Source organism: Peromyscus californicus, unplaced genomic scaffold (assembly GCF_007827085.1).
Source record: "Peromyscus californicus insignis strain IS unplaced genomic scaffold, ASM782708v3 Scaffold_4__1_contigs__length_199733344, whole genome shotgun sequence".
Lineage (NCBI taxonomy): Eukaryota > Metazoa > Chordata > Mammalia > Rodentia > Cricetidae > Peromyscus > Peromyscus californicus.
Window position 1 is genome coordinate 166,813,065 of NW_026294562.1, and position 21,068 is coordinate 166,834,132.

At 47.8% G+C, this 21,068-nt stretch overlaps 1 protein-coding gene and 1 non-coding gene across 2 annotated transcripts; one reads left to right on the plus strand and one right to left on the minus strand.

Moving 5' to 3' along the window:
- Positions 1–3,823: 3,823 nt before the first annotated feature.
- Positions 3,824–3,930, minus strand: LOC128095703 (U6 spliceosomal RNA). The gene has a single exon (XR_008213315.1). It is a non-coding gene; the product is annotated as a U6 spliceosomal RNA (small nuclear RNA).
- Positions 3,931–10,055: 6,125 nt separating this feature from the next.
- Pnma8c (PNMA family member 8C) lies at positions 10,056–13,030 on the plus strand. The gene is given in 2 exon segments (XM_052713683.1): positions 10,056–11,016; positions 11,018–13,030. Coding segments are annotated over 2 exon segments (612 nt in total). The 5' UTR covers positions 10,056–10,881; the 3' UTR covers positions 11,495–13,030.
- The last annotated feature ends 8,038 nt before the right edge of the window (positions 13,031–21,068 follow it).

Below are 21,068 nucleotides of genomic sequence, written 5' to 3' on the forward strand. Positions count from 1 at the left end.
TGGATACAGGTGCTTGCTGCTAAGTCTGACCACCTGAGTTTGAGCCCCAGGACCCACAGGACCCACACAGTGGAAGGAGAGAAGAGAACAGACTTCCTCAGGCTGCCCTCTGACCTCCATATTGTACCTTTGTGTGTGTGCTGCCAAACAAATAGAATTTAAAATCTGAATGATTAGGTTGTAAGCTAAGGCCAGTGGTGGGCTGAGTAGGAAGGCATATTTAATTGATAGTGTTACGTACTTAGGGAAGTTGACTGTTTTAATGGAATTAGGTCAGTGTTCGGTGTCCTGCTGGCCATTCAAAGGAGAGTCACCCCAGAAGGTAATTTTAGGCTCTCTGCCGGCAGGGAGGAACGGTTTTTGTGAACTGAACCTCAAACCTCCGTTCAGAAGCATATTCATCGATTGTACACAAAGATTGTGTTTGGAACACAGCAAGTTCCTCATACCAAAGCCCCTTTGATCCATGCTATATGTTCTCTGAAGGAAATCATCGTACCCCCAACCTTTAGTCCTTTTTGGGTACTGTTTGCCAATAAGGCAAGACCTCCAAGTGTACTTGGATAGTCCTGTGACCAAGGCCATGCAATGGATGGAAAACCTCCCCAGAAAAACAACTCTATAAATCATGGAAAACAATGACTGCTCAAGACCCAGGTACCTTCAACAAACACTAATACATTCTATTCTTACCCTACAGTGAGAAACAACTGTTACATTCTAATGTTTACCCTAGAGACAGTGACTCGGCTAGATTCTCACTACACAGTGCCACATGCCTATCATTTCACCATTTGAGAACTGAGGCAGGAGGATCTCCCTGTGCATTAGAGGCCAGCACGTGTTCCACAGTGAGACGTTGTTTCCAGTTTTTATTTATTTATTTAATGTGTGTTGATGTGTTGTCTACATGTATTTCTGTGCATCCCTGGGGATTCTAGAGGCCAGAAAAGGGCACTGAATCTCCTGGGATTTTGAGTTACAGATGGCTGTGTGTGCCATGTGGGTCATGGAATTGAACCCAAGTCCTCTGCTGGAGCAGCCAGTGCTCCAAACTGCTGGGTCATTTCTCCAGCCCCAAGACCCCATTTTTGTTTCAGTACCAGCCTTCCCAGCTCCAGCATTCAGACAAATGCTGACTCTAGCTTGGCCCCACAGATCCTGAAGAATTCAAGAGCGGCATGGTGGGGAATAATAAAAAATATATATATTTCTGAATAGAAGTATAAAATCTCCTCTCACTTACAAGGGAAATCACCCTGGCCGGAGCACTTCCTCCAGAGCAGCAGGCCATGTGCTCACACCCATTGCACAATGTCATGCTGTTCTATTGCTCTTACATCATGGAGGGTGAGGACATCCTTGGCAGATCCTCCATCCATTCTTGGACAGGGAGAAATGTCCACCATGTGGCAGCTGCCGGCCTGGGCAGCCTCATAGGCAAGGACTGTTTCTGTCGGGGAGGGGAAGGAGATGTCCTGGCCAGGCCCTCCGTGTCTTATTTCATGACAAATACACAAGAAGTCACATGAAAGAAACGTTTTATGTTAGACCTGGAGAAAGAGGAGAAAAAAGCAAAAGGAAGATTCACCATGGCTGTGACATATAATGCAGTCTTGGCTTCTAACATGTTTTATTTTTAGGTCATGTGGTTTGGTCTTTATTTTAAAAGGAGCCATAAAAAGACAAACACGAGAAGTGACCCTTAAGCTCATTGCCAAAATAGCACATGGAGACATTTTAAAATAAGAAACAAGGGGCGTTAGATGCTTGAACAGTACAGAACTGAAATTACAGAGTGTCCCCTCTGCTTGTCCCTTACATACCCCCAAAGCCAATACCACAGTGTGTGGTGATATTTTATTTGTATTAAAATGTTATTTGTATGTTAATAAATAAAGTTGCCCGGGGTCAGAGCTAATAGCAAGCCATAGGAAAGCTGGGAAGTGGTGGTGTACGCTTGTAATCCCAGCACTTGGTAGGTAGAGCTAGGTAAGTTTCTGTGTGTTCAGGGATACAGCCAGCATTGGATACACATGCATTTAATCTCAATACCAACCATAGAAGACCTGGAGGTCTATACAGACAGGCAGTGACGAGGCGGTCATGTGGTTGGGTTTACAACCAATGAGAAGGCAGAACAGAAAGTCTATATAAAGACTTTAACACAGGAGGTGGCTCTCTTTCGGAGAGGTAGGACCACCGCAGGAGGAAGGGTAAACTCTGACCTCTTGGCTTTCTTCTTTGCATTGGTTCTGTGTTTCTTATTTAATAAGACGGTTGGTTACATCTACATTAATGCAGTGAGTCCACTTCCGAAGTTATTCACTCTGCAGTTCACTTCAAGATAGTTTATCCATTTATAATTCCCAAGAATTAACTTCTTAAAAAATTAACTTTCCATTGGGCTGCATTTCGTTTTCTTCACTTGGGATTTCCCTGGTCCCAAGGCTCTTCTTCTTTAAACTCAAGCATGTTGTTACAAGGAAAATGCAAACTCCCTGTATCATGCCAGAAGAAAAGAGCCATCTTCTGCTATGGGACAGGAGAAAAACCAAATTAATTAAGGGACTATTCTATTACTAATCTCAACTCTTTGATTCTATTCTGATTCTTTAAACTTTTCTTAACGTATGAATTTTATATCAAAATTTACAAGATTAATATATATAGAGATAGATATATATACATTTTAAACTTTGTTAAGATATGAATGGTCATATAGAATACTAACTAATTCTAGAAAGAAAAGAGAACAAGAGAACAAGGAAAGGAGGGTGCCAGGGGCAGCCCGGCTAGCTCAGTCTGTAGAGCATGAGACTCTTAATCTCAGGGTCGTGGGTTCGTGGCCCACCTTGAGTGCCAAATGTAGATGTAACAACCACAGTGGTTCTCATTTTCCTTCCAAAAGAGAAAAAAATTTATGTATAAATCAGCATGCATCTCTTTATGTTTATGTATATATGCATGCATTGCATAGATACATGTTTACATCTATGTGTCTATATATGTTTGGGCATATGTACATAATATAAATATGTTTGTTTTCATGTATCTGTCTATGCATGCTTATTCATATGTGAATACTAACGGCTTACATGAAATAATGAAATATTAAATATAGTTACTTTTTTACATGTATGGTGCTGGGCTAGAAATCAGGGCCTTCTGCAAGCTAGGTAAATGCCCTATCACTGAGCCAGCCTGGCCCCTCACTGGAGGACTCTAGGCAGGGGCTCTACCACTGAGACACACCCCAGCCCCTCACTGGGGGATTCTAGGCAGGGGCTCTACCACTGAGTCACACCCCCAGCCCCTCACTGGGGGATTCTAGGCAGGGGCTCTACCACTGAGCCACACCCCCAGCCCCTCACTGGGGGATTCTAGGCAAAGGCTCTACCACTGAGCCACGCCCCCAGCTCCTCACTGGGGGATTCTAGGCAGGGGCTCTACCACTGAGCCACACCCACAGCCCCTCACTGGGGGATTCTAGGCAGGGGCTCTACCACTGAGCCACACTCCCAGCCCCTCACTTGTGGACTCTATGTGGGGCTCTACCACTGAGCCATGCCCCCAGCTGCTCTCTGAGAGATGCTATGCAGACAGAGCTCAGCTCCCCATCCTTAGACTCTGGTCCTCATAGTTTCATATATTCAAGTATATGAAACTATGGGGACCATTTGTGTTCATACCACCACAGATCCTTTCCTCCTTTCTCTTTTTTCCCTTCTCTTCTCCCCCCCCGCCCCTTCTCTCCCTTCCTTCCCCTGCCCTCCCTCTTTTCTTCCCACTCTCCCTCTTCCTCTCCATTTTTTTTTTCTTAAAAAATATGGAACGCTTCACGAATTTGCGTGTCATCCTTGCGCAGGGGCCATGCTAATCTTCTCTGTATCGTTCCAATTTTAGTATATGTGCTGCCGAAGCGAGCACTTCCTCTCCATTTTGATACAGAGTCTCTAGCTGAGTCTGGCCTCAAACTCCCTACAGACTCTGCAGATGGCCTTGAACCCTTGATGCTCCTGCCTCCACCTCCTGCAACTGGGGTTACAGGTGTGCACCATTACAAGTTAATGCGAGGAGGAGGGGGAGGAGGAGGAGGAGGAGGAGGAGGAGGAGGAGGAGGAGGAAGGAACCCAGGGCAACCACTCCCCCAGTTAGGCCACATTGCAGTGTCTCCTCTCTCCTCTCCCTCCCCGCTCCCTCTCTCTCCACAGTCTCACTAGTACCCCAGGCTGGCCTTCAACTCCTGCTCCCCTTACCCAACCCTCTTGCCTTAACTAAGCCTTCCCAGGGATGTTTGTGATAACACTGTTGGGGATACAAAACAAAAAACAAAACCCAGAATCATCTCCCCTCGCCAAACCCCGGAGTTTCACCCAGCCTGCAGAGACCCCTTTACCTCCACCACGATCCTGCCTGCTCTGAAGCCTGGCTCCCAGCAGCTTCTGAGGCCCAGGGGCCGTGGAAAGGGCTTAATCCTGCCCCCTCCCTCCCCGCCCCTGCTTAAACCCCTCCTCCCGGGCGTGGGGAAACTCTGAGCAACTAGTGTCCTTCCAATCCCAGCCTGAAAACCCCTTCCAGGCGCTGCTCTCCCCCGACCCAGGCTGCATTTGAGGGCCGGGTTCCCCGGGTGCCTTCTGGGAAGGCCACTTGGGCCACCCCGCAGCAGGATCTGCATAACTCCGGGCTTGCTGCAGCGGAGGCTGGGGAAGGGCCAGGCCGTTTCCCTCCCTGACAGAAGCCATTCTCTGCCCCATGCCAAGAATCTGGGAGTCCTGGGAGCCTCCTCAGACCTCAAAGACTTTCCCTCCTACCAAGCCTCCGGTTTCTGAGCCTCTTCTCTCTCCAAACCTATGTGCGCCTTTGCCTGCCCCAACCCTCAAGGGCTGATCTGGAAGCTTCGCTCTCATCCAGAAAGGAGTTCGGAGAAGCGGAGGGAGAAGCCGGCAGAGTGGAAGGCCTGCAACTCTGGCGTCAGAGGGTTGTCTTGACCTTGCCTGCTGTGTGGTCTTAGCCGAAGCCATCTCCCTCTCTGTGCTTGTTCCCTCATTCTCAAAATGGGACTAGCGGCCGGTCGGCAGTGGGGCATACCTTTAATCCCAGCACTCGGGAGGCAGAGCCAGGCGGGTCTCTGTGAGTTCGAGGCCAGCCTGGTCTACAGAGCGAGATCCAGGACAGACACCAAAACTACACAGAGAAACCCTGTCTCGAAAAACTAAAATGGGACTAACGGTGTGAGAGCAGCTACCTCAGAGGATCAGAGGATCGCCAAGCAATTGAAATGAGGTCGTGTGCTAAGTGGTACATACATTTCCCGAAATGAAATAAGATGCATGTATACTGATCTACAAGCACATGTATGTTTCTCTGTGTGTGATGTGTGTGCATTTGTGTATGCATATTGTCATGTGGATGGGTGTTTGTGCATGTGGAAGCCCCAAGTTGATGTCAGGAATCATCCTCCACCACTTTTTACTTTATTTAGTGAGTCAGTGTCTCTTAATCAAACCCAGAGCTGACTGATGGTCTCCCTAACCTCTTTGCTCCAGGGATCCCTGGCTCTGCCTTCAGGGCCAGAATTTCAGGCAGATCACCACACCTATCGGGCATTTGTATGGGTTTCAGGGATGCTGGCAAGGCTTAGGATTCTTCTCCCTCTCCTCTCTGCCATCTCTTGGAAAACATTATCTTAAGGTGTGTTACTTTTGTTTATGTTGCATTTGTTTAACTCTGTGAAGCTGTGTTACTTTGCCTGTCTAAAACACCTGATGTGCAGCTGGGCGGTGGTGCTGCACGCCTTTAATCCCAGCACTCGGGAGGCAGAGCCAGGCGGATCTCTGTGAGTTCGAGGCCAGCCTGGGCTACAGAGTAAGTTCCAGGAAAGGCGCAAAGCTACACAGAGAAACCTGTTCTGCAAAAACCAAAAACAACAACAACAACAAAAAACCCCAAAACCCAAACACCTGATGTGCTACTAAAGAACTGAGCGGCCAGTAGCAAGGCTGGAGAGAGAAATGGGCCAGGCTGGCAGGCTGAAAGACTAAATAGGAGAAATCTGGGAGGAAAGGAGAAAGAGGAAGGAGCCAGAGAAGGAGGAGGACTCCAGGAGCCAGCCACCCAGCTACACAGCCAGCCACGGAGCAAGAGCAAGATTGACAGAAGAGAATGGGAAAAACCCAGAGGCAAAAGGTAGACAGGATAATTTAAGTTAGGAAAAGCTGGCAAGAAACAAGCCAAGCTAAGGCTGGGCATTCATAAGTAAGAATAAGCCTCCATGTGTAATTTATTTGGGAGCTGGGTGGCAGGCCCCCAAAAGTGTAAAAAACAACCAATAACAGCCATCTTTCTTGATTCTTCCTCCTCTGTGTGATAGGGTAGGAGGTGGGAGCCCCAATCCTTTTTTTCTTTTATTAAAGATTTATTTATTTATTATATATACAGTGTTCTGCCTGCATGTAAGTCTGCAGGCCAGAAGAGGGCGCCAGATCTCATCACAGATGGTTGTGAGCCACCATATGGATGCTGGGAATTGAACTCAGGACCTCTGGAAGAGCAGCTGGTGCTCTTAACCTCTGAGCCATCTCTCCAGCCCCCTGGGAGCCCCAATCTTGTGGGCCTGGGCCATTTCCATTCCTCTCCCCATACCCTCTCCCTCCATGATATAAAGCACCTCTCATGACATGCCAGTGACTTCTCGACAAGGTTTTTCTGTGTATCCCTGGTTGTCCTGGAACTTACTCTGTAGATCAGGTTGGCCTCAAACTCACAGAGATCCACCTACCTCTGCCTCCCAAGTGCTGGGATTAAAGGTGAGTGCCACCACACTCGGCTGATTTTGCAAGGTTTTGTCTTTGCTCCTTCATTCCTTTCCTCCTTCCCTCCTTCCTTCATTAGTAATTGTATTCTTTAAGTGTGTGTGTGTGTGTGTGTGTGTGCACGCGCGTGCGCACACACGCACATGCATGCCCCCTTGGAAGCCAGAAGAAGGCGTCAGATCTCCTGGAGCTGGAGTTATAGATGGTTGTGAGCCATCTGATGTGGGTGGCTTAGCCATCTCTCCAGCTGCCTTCTCATTTCTTTTCTTTTTGTGCTTCTGAGAATAGAACCCAGGGTCTTGCATATGTGGCAAGAATTCAACCACTGAGCCACACTCCCAGTCCCTCACTGGGGGATTCTAGGCAGGGGCTCTACCACTGAGCCACACTCCCAGCCCCTCACTGGGGGATTCTAGGCAGGGGCTCTACCACTGAGCCACACCCCTAGCTCCTCACTGTGGGATTCTAGGCAGGGGCTGTACCACTGAGCCACACCCCAGCCCCTCATTGGGGGATTCTAGGCAGGGGCTCTACCACTGAGCTACACCCCCAGCCCCTCACTGGGGGATTCTAGGCAGGGGCTCTACCACTGAGCCACACCCCCAGTCCCTTACTGGGGGATTCTAGGAAGGGGTTCTACCACTGAGCCATTCTCCAAGCCCCTACACACACACACACACACACACACACACACACACACACACACACACACACACAAAACCCCTTTCCTGCCAAGTGTGATAGTATGTGCCTGTAATTCCTGCATTCTGTAGGCTAAGTCAATCAGATCACGAGTTCCAGGCTAACCTGGGCTACACAGTAAGGCTCGGTATCAAACAACAACAGCAAAACCTCTTTCCTCTGTAAGCATCCAGCCTCAGATATTTTGTTATAGCAACACAGACTGGACCAACACAGTACCTTTGGCTATAATCATGGTGTGACTACAGTAGGCTGTGTCTTTTCAAGATGGACTGAGATCCCCAACCTTGGACCGAAGGGCAAACGATTCAAGAAGCATGGCTCATAATTAGACCTGAGAAAGAACAGCATAAGTATTGACAAGGAGGAGACATGTCTGTGATGCCTAGACGTGAGAGGACTGTATGCCTGGAAAGACAGTGGACTCATCAGCTACTGGAAAGAATAAGAATAACTTCCCAAGTGTTAACTCCCCCAGAGTAGCTACAGTGAAGCCAGCACCACCCCCTAAATGATGGCAAAATGTGTTCCAGGCTCACTCAGCCCAACCAGTGTATTCTAGTCACTCCACACCAGGGCCTCATCTCTCCCCGACAAGCACTCTCGTCTCCCCCCACACTGTAAACAGACAGAGCAAACCTGCCATAACCACGGGACTGGGCTCCTAAATACATAGTTTGTCCCATCTGGACACTCATGTATGCTCAGCACGTCACCCACAGCCTGGCGAAAGGTAACTTCTCAGTAAACATCAGTCTGTGAAATAAATGAACCCTTCTGTTGCTGGCTTCTCAATTTGGAATGTGCCCAATAAAACCAGGGACATGCCGGTGAGTGCCAAAGACTCATAAACCCAATAGCAAATATTAGGGGTCAGCGTTTTTACTTCGCTTTTGAAGGATAATGTATCTCCGGGTTGCAATGCAGAATGGTAGTCACAGAAATGAAGCGAAATGGGGCTGGAGAGATGGCATATGGGTTAAGGGTGATTCCTGCTCCTGCTGAGGACCCAATTCAGTTCCCAGTAGCCAAGTCATGCAGCTCACAACCACCTGTAACTCCAGCTTCAGGGGATCTGACGGCCCCTTCTGGCCTCCTAGAGGACCTGCACACATGTGGCACACACACACACACACACACACACACACACACACACACACGCATGCACACAAATAAAGCTTATATAGAATTGAAGATGAATTCTCTCCCCCAACCCTCTTCTTTTGTAAGTACATGTGCTTTTATTTTTACTTAATTTATGTGAATTTCAGATGGTTGTGAGCTGCCATGTGGGTGCTGGGAACTGAACCCGGGTCTTCTGCAAGAACAAGTGTTCTGAACTGCTGAGCTCTCTCTCCAGTCCCTTCCCACCCTCGCTTGGTGTGACCTTTGCAGTGCTGTGATGGCCGTCAGGGCCTGGAAGGTACTAAGCAAATGCTCTAGTGCTGAGCCCTATCCCCAACCCCATGTCTTTGGAATCTGAGAAAGGAAGTGTGCTCACAGGACTCGATTCACATTCTGCTTCCCATGTTACATAAACAATCAATTTATATACAGTACAATTATGTTTAAAATGTTTTAAGATTTATTTCTAAGTGTGTGTGTGTGTGTGTGTACATACATACGTGTACCTGTGTGGGTGCCTAAAGAGACCAGGGAGTGCACTGTATCTCTGAAACTGGAGTTACGGGTAGTTAGGTTTTTAATATTTATTTTATGCCAATCTCCCTATGTAGTCTTGGCTGGACTGGAACTGGCTTATGTAGATCAGGCTATGCAAACCAGGCTGGCTTCGAACTCAGAGAGATCAATCTTCCTCTTCCTCTTGACTGCTAGGAATAGAGGTGTATGCCACCACCCTTGGCTTGTGAGCTACCATGTGGGTGCTGGGAACTGAACTTAGGTCCTCTGCAAGAGCAGCCAGTGCTTTTAACTCTTGAGCCGTCTCTCCAGGCCCATGTCCTGTTTTTCTAGAGGATCTGAGTTCAGTCGGAAGTTTTCTTGAGGGGCGGCTCACAACTGTATTTCCGGTTCCAGGGGATCAGATGTCCTCTGCTGACCTCCATGGCACCAGGCACACATGTGGTACACAGACAAACACACAAACATAAATAATAGAAAGACTTGAAAATAACTTTCCACGTGTGTATATTTATATGGACCCAACTGTTCTTATTTTATTCAGGGAGTATCAGTCTGTTACAATCTGTTGCTTTTAACATTAATGCTTGGGCTGGGGTGTATCTCGGTAGAATGCTTGCGTGGCCACTAAGAGCCCTAGGATTCCATCCCCAGAGCTGAATAAACCAGGCACAGTGGTGCATGCATGTAGTAGCCCTGGCTCTTGAGAAGTGGAGGCAGGAGGGTCAGAAGTCCAAAATTTTGGTTATATAACGAATTCAAGACAAACCTGGGAGATATAAGATCATGTCTGGGGGTGGCAGCGGGGTGGGGGGAGAGATAGAGAGACAGAGAGAATGAAAGAAAAAAAAGGAGCCTCAAAGCGGTACTCAAATTCTCTGAATTGGCCTGTGGGTACACGTCAAGCTGGCTTCTGTGTCCTTACCAGCTCTGCCATTATTCTTTAACTGTACCCTGACTTTCTGAACCCAAACGACATTGTTGCGGGCTTACTTTGCATCTTCCTTGTACCCTGCCCATGCCCTGCCAGAGAAAGGAAGTGAGGAGCTGACCCTTCGCTTCCTGTAATGACCCCTCTTTGCCTTGATCTCTGACTTCAATGCAGCGGGACCCGCTAATGGCAGGGGCGACGGTCTAGCGGTTGCCATGGAGACCGCAGAGCCACCGTGCACCAGGAAGCTATGACGTCATTGCCGGAGCAAGTGCAGCGGCCTCCATCATCACATCCTGGTCTTTAACTCTGCCACGGGGCACATGAGGGCGTGCCAGCACTGGGCCAGCAGTGAGAGGTGACCTACTCCAACTTGCCAACCCACGACACTCAAATAGGGTGGCAGCAGCAGCAGGGAGACCAGCGGTCTTGGTCTCGGGTCCACAGAGATTGTCAAGGGCACCAGCAGTGCAGCAGAGTCTGAGTCATCAAACTCTCCTTGGAGCGGCCTTGCCCAGGACCTGGGAGCCACGGCCACCCAGCTCCAATTCCGTGGCCAACGTGAGCCACTAGGAACTTCCATGAGTGAGCTCTGACGGGGCAGGCTGAAGAAGGCTGGGTTCCCCTTGACTGAGTTGGACCAGTTGGGTCTATTAGTAGCCTCACCCGTGAGGCCTCGTTTTCACATCATCCTCAGAAAGAGCTCTCGGCACCCGGGATCCTTCCGTGGGTTCTCGAGGCAGCTCCACCGCGCAGCAGCGCGCACACAGCTGCCTCAAGGAGCGGGGCAAGATGGTATTTGGAGTCCAGGACATTGTATTGTTAGAACATGCATGCAAGGCCTTGGAGGTGGACAGTTACAAGTCCCTGATGATCCTGGGGATCTCAGAGGACTGTAGCCACCAGGAATTTTAAGACATCGTACGGGGGCCCCCTGAAACCACTAGGCAAGTTCGAAGTGGCTGGGAAGGCCTTTATGGAGGAAGATAGATCCAAGGCAGCTGTCATTAGGTTGGCAGAGGACCTCAATTACGACGTAGTTCCCAGGGAGATCAAGGGTAAGGAAGGTATGTGGAGAGTGGTCTACATGCCCAAATGGCAGGACATCGAATTCCTCACCAAGCTCAATTTGTTCCTGCGGGGAGAGTGCAGGATGGTAGAGGACATGACCTGAGTCCTCAGGCGGGAGCTGTGTCCCACCACAATAGGTCCTGGAGAGCTGCCTTCCAGGAAGTGCTGCCTGTCTCCACAGGGGGAGAATGCAGACCAGGGGGCCGCCGCCAAGGGGGATGGGATGCCCCCTCTTGAGGACCCAGAGAAAGAGAGCAAGGCTGAAGAGGGCAAGAAGGGCAAGAAGAAAAACAAGAAAAGTCGGCGCCGACAGCAGGCTTCTGAGAAGCTGTGAGGTGATGTTAGATGAGTGTGTATGGGGGGCGGGCTTTGCGGAGGGAGGGTGGGAGTCATCTGAGTGGGTACGCGATGACTGTGGGAGGGCACATAGCATTGAGAGTGAGTGTGGATAGGAGGTGATGGACCAGTAAGTGGATGACTTCTGAGTCAGAATGAGTATCACCCGAGTGTTGCCCGTGGCATCTTTTTTTTTTTTTTTTAAGATTTATTTATTTATTATATATACAGTGTAATGTCTGCATGTATCCCTGCAGGCCAGAAGAGGGCACCAGATCTCATTACAGATGGTTGTGAGCCACCATGTGGTTGCTGGGAATTGAACTCGGGACCTCTGGAAGAACAGCCAGTGTTCTTAACCGTTGAGCCATCTGTCCAGCCCGCGCGTGGCATTTGACTTCGTGAAGAAAGCTTATTTATTTTGGTCAATGCTGAGAATTGTGCGAGGGCTTTGAGCATGCTATTCAAGTGCTCTATCAGTAAACCATTCACCCAGCCCCCTCACTAGGTGATTCTAGGCAAACTCTCTGTTAACGAGCTATGACTACAGTGTGAGCCTGGTACTTTTATCTAAGTGAACTTGTGGACTACAGTTGAGTGGGTGTGGCTAACATTCGGTTGAGTGTGGGTCATCTCTTCCTTTTTTTTTTTTCGTTCACTCTACATATGTCTATTCCATACCTACTGTATCCCAGAATGGTACTTGGATCTTGGAATAAAGAGGGATGAAAAATCCGCGTCTGTGACACTTGTAATAATGGTGTTACTTGGATACATCTAAGTGAGCAGAGTTTTCATTTAAGTAAATTTGGATAAAGTTGAGGGGTCATATATGGTTGCGTGTGGGACACTTTATTCATTCAACCAACAAAATTTTCCTGAGCATCTACAATGTTCCAGGTACAGGACACACGGTCAATGATTTTTAGCCTTGCCCTCATGGCTCTAATTCTGTATTTGAGGAATTGTGGGTAACATTTGAGAACAGGAAAGTGTGTGTGTGGGGGTGGGTATTGCTGGAGTGAGGGAGAGCAACTTCTGATCGAGAAGGGTCCAGAGACTTGTAAAAGACTTTTAGCAACTTGGAGGCCAGCAGGACCAGCCCCGCAGAGGGAACCAAATCCACAACTGTGCATGTGACTGTTGCCATAGAGACCACAGTGGGGACAGGTGGCCTGCTAACCATTGCCTGAAGAGAAGATCCACAATGGCAAGCTTTTGGAAGCGTTTTGCTAGACTTGCCAAAACCGGAGCTGACCCTGGAAGAACCTGTCGTGAAGATCCTGGCTGGGAACAAGGGTTACTATTCTTCTTTCGCCAGAGGCTTGGTGTTGGAGACAGTTCATAAACCATGGTTGACATGTGGGCTCCCCACTGGCTCCACTGAGGACTTTGCTGTTCTGTATATATCCCTGAAAAGCTGTGGCTGTTCAATGCAACTCTCCCTTACTGAAGGTAGGGTTAGGGGTGAAGCCCCATTGGCACCTGAGATATAAGCATGTATGTCTCCCCAAATTAAAATCCAGGAATCATGTCTTGGAGGGAAGGGAGATTCTTTTCTTAAAAAAAAAAAAAAAAAAAAAAAAAAAAAAGCCCAGACTTTCCATTGAGAGAGAGAGAGAGAGAGAGAGAGAGAGAGAGAGAGAGAGAGAGAGAGACTAAGCCAACCATGATGGCTCATGGAAGCTCACTTGGAAGGTGGAAGCAGGAAGATCAAGAGTTTGAGGTCAGTCTTGGCTGTATAGCAAGTGTGAGGCCAGTCTGGGCTACATGGGATTTTGTCTCAACAAGTAATAACTGTGTCCTCAGGTCTATAAACTGAGTATCATGTGAGGGTGGAGAAGAGGGAAAACTTTGGGAGCACAGTACGAAAGTCCTTGAGCCCGCAGATCCAGAGAATCCTGGAATGTTAAGCACACAGGATTGTCTTTCCAACAGGAAAGGTGAAAAACCTGTTCTTCCATCCAGAAAGCTGAGACTTGGAGGTGACTAGGAACCTGATGAGCTGTGTTATCTGTTGGGCCAGGCCATATCAAGCTCCTACATCTAGGACAGAGGGGGCTAGTAATCGAAATGACCCTTATAGCCAGAGGCTCCCCCAACTCCACAACCAGAACCAGAGGACGCTAATAGTCCAATGATCTCTATGCTCTTAGAGACCAGGCTAGACCCTTATACCCTTAAGCTAGTAGAGGTAGCCTATCTCCAGAACCCATTTTTGGAAGAAATGGTATGTACCCTGAGCTGAGTTTCAATGTAATTACGCTTCCTTGTGCAATGGGGATTGTATTACACCAGGTAACTTTTCCCTAAATTACACTGAGCTTAATTTAAATACATTGTGAATAAACCTCCTGTTAATAGACTCCCTGAAATCTGATCCAGATTGAAGTCAATCTGCACCCGGTTTTCATTCTTATCTCTTTGAGCAGTTCGCTTCCCTGTATGACACCTGCAGGGACCCCCCCCCCCTCAGAAAAACAAATGGTGAAATTCAGATGTGGATGGGTGGAGAGAATGTCTCTTTCTGGGACACCTACAAACGTCTACTACTTCAGGGATCTACTAGGGCTCCAGGAAAACTGCATTTCAGAAATGTAATTTATGGGGGCTGGACAGATGGCTCAATGGTTAAGAGCGCTCACTCCTCATCCAGAGGACCTGGGTTCAATTCCCAGCACCCACATGACAGCTCACAAGTGTCTGTAACTCCAAGACCTGACAACCTCATATATACACTAAGGAAAAAACACCAATGCACATTAAATAAATTAACCTCCCCCTTTTTAAAAAAATGTAATTTATGAACACACAAAAATTTAATGTTTTGGTGCTGGAGAGATGACTCAGTGGTTAAGAGCACTGTCTGCTCTTCCAAAGGTTCTGAGTTCAATTCCCAGCACTCACATGGTGGCTCACAACCATCTGTAATGAGATCTGGTGCCCTCTTCTGGCTTGCAGACATACATACCAACAAAACACTGTATGCATAATAAATAAATCTTTAAAAAGATTTTTAATGTTTTGAGACAGTCTTGCTCTGCAGCCTATGCTGATCTGAAACTTACTGTGTACCCCAGGCTGGCCTTTATTTAGCTCATGATCCTCCTGCCCTGGTCCCCCTAGGGTTGGAATTACAGGCTTTCACTACCACCTATGCCTATGTGCTGACTTTTCTACTATCTTAAAACACGGAGACTCCTGTATCTTGTTCGTTTGGGGACAAAACATCAAATTGTTACCATCAAACTCACTCAATTCTCTGGCCTCAGTCTCCCAAGTGCTGGCATTATAGGTAGGAGTCCTTCCCCCTTCTTTCCCTTGGTGTCGTACTTCGATGGGCACCAGATAAATCTTTTTCATTTTTAATTTTGTTTTGAGACAAAACTATGTAGCCCTGACTGGTCTGGAACTCATTATGTAGACCAGGCTGGCCTCAAACGAACAGAGATCCACCTGCAAATACGTCTCAAGCGCATGGATCAAAGGTGTGCGCCACCATGCCCAGGTACGCACAGGTCTACCTGTGACTTTTCCATCCCCCTCTTTGATTTCTTGGAAGTTACTACTTACCGCCAGAGCCAAAGGCCGTCTCCGTTCCCATCTGGGAAGCCATGCCATCGGAAACGCCTGTCTCTGTTCATGTGTTCTCAGCAAGTGCCAAGACACCAAAGGGAGTTTCCCAATTCTGTTGATGGACATAACCTGAAGTCTCAAATGAAGACACTGGTTTCTATCTGTCTCCCAAGCTGGCTCTATCTGGAAACAGCCTCAGCATCCTTCTCTTTGGTACAACGCTTGGCGGGTTAGAGCTTTTTCCCTGCCTTCTCCACCAACGCTTTTGAACTTCTTACAGATCCGTGGTCAAGAAGCCTGTGGCTCTCTAGGCTGTTGAGATGATGAAGCCAGTAAAGGGGCCTGCTGCAGAGCCTGGCTGCCAGAGTTTGATTCCCAGGTCCCATGTGGTGGAAGTCCTCCACATGAGAGTCACGGACGGCATGTGCACCCACCCCAATGCACACACACACACACACACACACACACACACACACACACACACACACACACATACACACACACAAAATAAATACAATTTTAGATAAAGAAGAGGTTCTTGCCGGACAGTGGTGGCACATGCCTTTAATCCCAGCACTCAGGAGGCAGAGGCAGGTGGATCTCTGAGTTCAAGGCCAGCCTGGTCTACAGAGCGAGTTCCAGGACAGCCAGGGCTACACAGAGAGAAACCCTGTCTCGAAAAACAAAATGAAACAAAAACAAACAAACAAACAAAAGAGGTTCTTGGCCCCACATTTAACTTCTCAGTCCTGGTCCTGGTGTTCCCACTCTCAGAACACTGTGAGTCTTTGTTAATGATTGCATTAGCCTGGTCTCACGTAGATGTGGCACAGCCTCCAGTACGTCTGTCTGACGCATGCTGTTTAACATCAAGGCACAATGGCTGCATAATAAAGGAGAATGTGACATTTTTTCCTTCTCATTTTGCAGCCTGAGATGTGCATGTTTCTGCACATCTCATGTGCATGTCCCTGGTGTTTCTCATATGGCCACTGTATCCATGACAAGCGACATGGACCGTTATTAAACGCTGCCCACGAATCCAGAATCCAGAGGCCATTTCCTTTGGGAGGTTTTTGGGACCAGGTGACATTTCCTGACGTTGACTCCAGGCTGCTGTGTGACAGGGACAATTTGGTACTTAGCTGCGTCCACGCTCCAGATGTCAGGCAGGAATCCCCACGTGATTACAACAACCCTCCCCACAGCCCCATTTAAGAGGCGGGTCCACCCTTCTTCGTTCTTTGTGGTTGATACTCTGCTGTATAAATATAAACTAATGAAATAAATGGATGCTAATGAAACCACAGTGTGTCCTGAGTATGCTGGAGGAGGTGAGGGAGCCACGTTAAGACTTCCTTTGGGAAAATGATCTGGTTGCTTTTTTTTTTAAAGGGGGGGGAGCTGGAGAGATGGCTCAGTAGTAAAGAGCACTGACTGCTCTTCCAGAGGACTTGGGTTCAATTCCCAGCACATGGCAGCTCTCCAAAGTCTGACACCCTCACACAGACGTACATGCAGGCAAAATGTCAATGCACATAAAATAAAAATAAATAAAATTATTTAAAAAAAAAAGAGTGGGCCAGTAAAATGGTTAAGCAGATAAAGACTCTTTTGGCCAAGCCTGATGATGTGAGCGGGATCCCCAGCACCACCCATGTGGTAGAAGGAGGGAGAAGATTCTCACAAGCTGTTCTGTGACCTCCTCATACATGTGTGTGCGCCTCTCTCTCTCTCTCTCTCTCTCTCTCTCTCTCTCTCTCTCTCTCTCACACACACACACACACACACACAGAGAGCTTATTTTTTAGATTCCCAAAACTCCTTTGATGAGTTTTGCCTGATAATTTTTAAAAGCGATGCTATCTGATGCCGCTGGCTGAGAGAACATGGAACACAAAGTCTTCTTCTACCTGGCTGGCTTCCCGGGACCCCAGGCTCTTTTCCAACGCTCAGGTGAAAGGTGGAACAATTTGTTTAGAATAAAAACAAGTGTTGGGGAGACGGATGTGCTGGGCTGTGATCCCACTTGTGGGAGGAGAAGACTGAAGGGTGAGTTTAAGGCCAGCCTTGGCTACACGAAACCCTGTCATAAAAACTTAAAAACCAGGGCTGTTTATGTAGCTCTGTTGTAGATTGCTTGCTTAACCTAGCTGGCATGCAGGAAGCCCCTGGGTACCACCCTCGGCGATGCAAAAATTGGATTCGGAGGCGCATACCTGTCATTCCAGTACTTGAGAGGAAGAGGCGGGAGGATCAGAAAATCAAGGTCATTCTCAACTGTATACTGAGTTCACTGTCTCAAAAGTGAAATGAGGGGCTGGGGAGATGGCTCGGCTATCAGGAGCACTGGTTGCTCTCTCAGAGGACCTGTGTTCAGGTCCCAGCACCACATGATGACTTATGGCATCTGTCACTGTGTGTCTAGGAGACCCACTGCCATCTTCTACCCCCTCTGGATACCAGGTAGACAAGTGGTGCACATGTATGCATGCAGTCAGAACATTCATACCTGTAAAATAAATTTTGTCTAGAAATAAAAAAAAAATAATGAAACAACACACACACACACACACACACACACACACACACACAAAACAAAACATGAAACAGTGACAGGTCAAGTTAGGCATGGTGGTACATTCTTTTAATCCCAGCACTTGGGTGGCAAAGGCCGGAGGATCTCTCTTGAGTCCACTGCCAGCGTGGTCTAGCCACATAAGGAGTTCCAGGACACCTAGGGCTACAAAAAACAAATGATCCCCCCAACCCCTAAAATAGGTCCCTGAAGAGAAAAAGAGAACCCACCTTTTCCCACTTTGTTCTTTTTATTTGTTTAAAAAAAATGTACTTATTTGTGTGTATGGGCGGGTCAGAGGACAACAGAGAACTGGTTCTGTCCTTCCACGGTGTGGGTCCTGGGGGTTGAACTCGAGCTTAGTGCCTGTGCCTGCTGAGTTGCCTCGCCTGCTCTGATTATGATTTTATTTTTTCTGAGACAAGGTCTCTATATCCTGGAATCGATCCTCTCTGCCTCCCAAGAGCTGGAATCCCAGTGAACCACACCGTTGATTCTTTCGAGGACTCTGTCTGGCTCTGTGATTGTGGTCATTATAAAACCAAACTAACAAGAAAGAATTGAGAAATGAACTTTTTTTTTTCTTCTTAAAGTTACGTGTCTGGGGGTCCTCGTGAGAAAGGGAATCCCGAAGGCAGTGAGCAAAGCAAGATACTTTGTGGACTTGGGAAACAAAGAACCCTCAGGTCTCTGTTTTCGCTCGTGGATGGAGCCCAGGGTCTCACTCATGCCAGGCAACAGCTCTACCGCCATCTACACCCTGGGCCCCAGAACAATCAGAGCAAGACAAGACAGGCAGGGACCCCATCAGGGAAGCATGGAATGAGAATACGGAGGAGGGAGAGATGGTTGGCTGACTCCTCCCAGCTCGCTCCCAGGGCAGCTCAGCTCTCTCCTGCTGGCAGAGGGTTTATGTCCTGCCTTGAGGCAGACAGAGGGAAGGGACAGAATCTCCCCTGCTAAGCTTCTTCTCCAGCTCAGTGACCCTCAGATTGAAGGGAGAACGAACGACTCACTTCTTCAGGTTCCTTCATCTGCAAACCACACACCACAGGCTCATAATGCTCTGGCATACTCTTGCGCAGACACCAGCTTTCAATGTTATTAAATTCAATCATTATTATTGGGGACTGAAACCAACCCAGGGCCTTGTCACATATAAGGCAGCACTCTATCACTGGGCCACGCCCCCAGCCCCTCACTGGGGGATTCTAGGCTGGGGCTCTACCACTGAGCCACACCCCAAGCCCCTCACTGGGGGAGTCTAGGCAGGGGCTCTATCACTGAGCCACACCCCCAGCCCCTCACTGGGGGATTCTAGGCAGGGGCTCTACCACTGAGCCACACCCCAGCCCCTCACTGGGGGATTCTAGGCAGGGGCTATACCACTTAGAAATTAAAATCCCACATATTTGATATTCTTATAAAAATTGCTAGCACCTGATCATTTCTGCTGGGTGTGTTTTAAACCACCCAGCCTGAGGTGGAACCATAATATAACTACAACTTTATACTGTGTAAAAGAAATGTCTATTGTTGCTCAGTGGTAGAGGGGCTGGGGTGTGGCTCAGTGGTAGAGGTCCTGCCTAGAAACCCCCGATGAGGGGCTGGGATGTGGCTCAGTGGTAGAGCCCCTGCCTAGAATCCCCCAGTGAGGAGCTGGGGTGTGGCTCAGTGGTAGAGCAGCTGCATATATATATATATATATATATATATATATATATATATATATATATGCTGTGGAAAAATGTTTTTGTACATTGTGTAGATATGTCTTTGCCAAGGTGCCTTCTGATCGGTTTAATAAAGAGCTAAATGACCAATAGCTAGGCAGGGAGTTATAGGTGGGACTTCCAAGCACAGAGAGGACTGGGAAGAAGAGAGGCAGAGAAGTCAGCTAGATGTGTCAGACACACAGAGAGTGACTGAGGTAAAAGACACGTGACAGAATGCAGATTAATGAAAATATGGGTTAATTCAAGTTGTAAGAGCTAGTTAGGGGCCAGAGAGATGGCTCAGAGGGTAAGAGCATTGACTGCTCTTCCAGAGGTCCTGAGTTCAATTCCCAGCAACCACATGGTGGCTCACAACCATCTGTAATGAGGTATGGCGCCCTCTTCTGGCCTGTAGGCAGCATGCATAATTAATATATATTTTTTTCATTTACATTATTTTATTTGGAAATGTTGATAACAGTACAATGAAACTAAACTCCAGAGACAGTGGCTGTCATTAGTTTGGGCATCATCAATTTATTATAAAAGGAGGCATGGAAATTGTTTACGTGATGAATAGTTCAGACCGTCAGCGGAATGGGCAGCTTCACGTGACGCCATTTCAACAGTGATTTCAGTCCACATACTTTCCAAGATTGTCCCCATCTCTAAATAAGAAATAATCCGCCGGGCGGTGGTGGCGCACGCCTTTAATCCCAGCACTCGGGAGGCAGAGACAGGCGGATCTCTGTGAGTTCGAGGCCAGCCTGGTCTCCAAAGCGAGTTCCAGGAAAGGCGCAAAACTACACAGAGAAACCCTGTCTCGAAAAAACCAAAAAAAAAAAATAATAATAATAATAATCCTTGTCATCTAGAACTACTTTGGTGCCTCCGTATTCTGGGAGAAGAACTTTGTCTCCGACTTTCACACTGACTGGCTGAATTGCTCCACCCTTTCCTTTGGCGGCGCCTGATTCCACAGCCACTACTGTTGCATGCAATACTTTTCCTTGAGATTTTTCCGGAAGCAAAGTGCCACCTTTGGCCACGGTTTCGGCGGCACTCCTTTCAACCAACACTCTGTCAAAGAGCGGGAGAAACTTTCTGAAAGCCTGTCCAGCCATGACTCCTGCCGCCACAGCTCGGAATCGGCGCCGCGGCTGCAAGGAGAGTCCTGGGGACGTAATAAATAAATCCTAAGCCAGAGGCTGAGCTTTCATAATTGATAAGAAGTCTCTGTGTCATTATTTGGGAGCTGGTGGCCTAAAGGAAAATTCTACTCTGTGTGTGTGTGTGTACATATATACGTATATATAATTTTTTGGGGAAATTATACTTAGAAATTGAATCCTTGAACTTCTGATCTTCCTGTTTTAGTCTTCAGAGAAGCCTGGATTACAGAGATGAGCTATTAGGCCCAGTTTAAGGAGGTTTTTAAATTAGATTTATTAGCCAGGTGGTGGTGGTTGCACGCCTTTAATCCCAGCACTCAGGAGGCAGAGGCATGTGAATCTCGGTGAGTTCGAGGCCAGCCTGGTCTACAGAGCAAGTTCCAGGATAGCCAGGGCTACACAGAGAAATCCTGTCTTAAAAAAAACACCCTCCCCAATACATTTATTTACTTTAAGTCTGTGTTTTGCCTGTGTGTATGTATGTGTGCTGTGTGTGTGTGGTGTGCTTGGAGGTCAGAAGAGGGCGTTGGA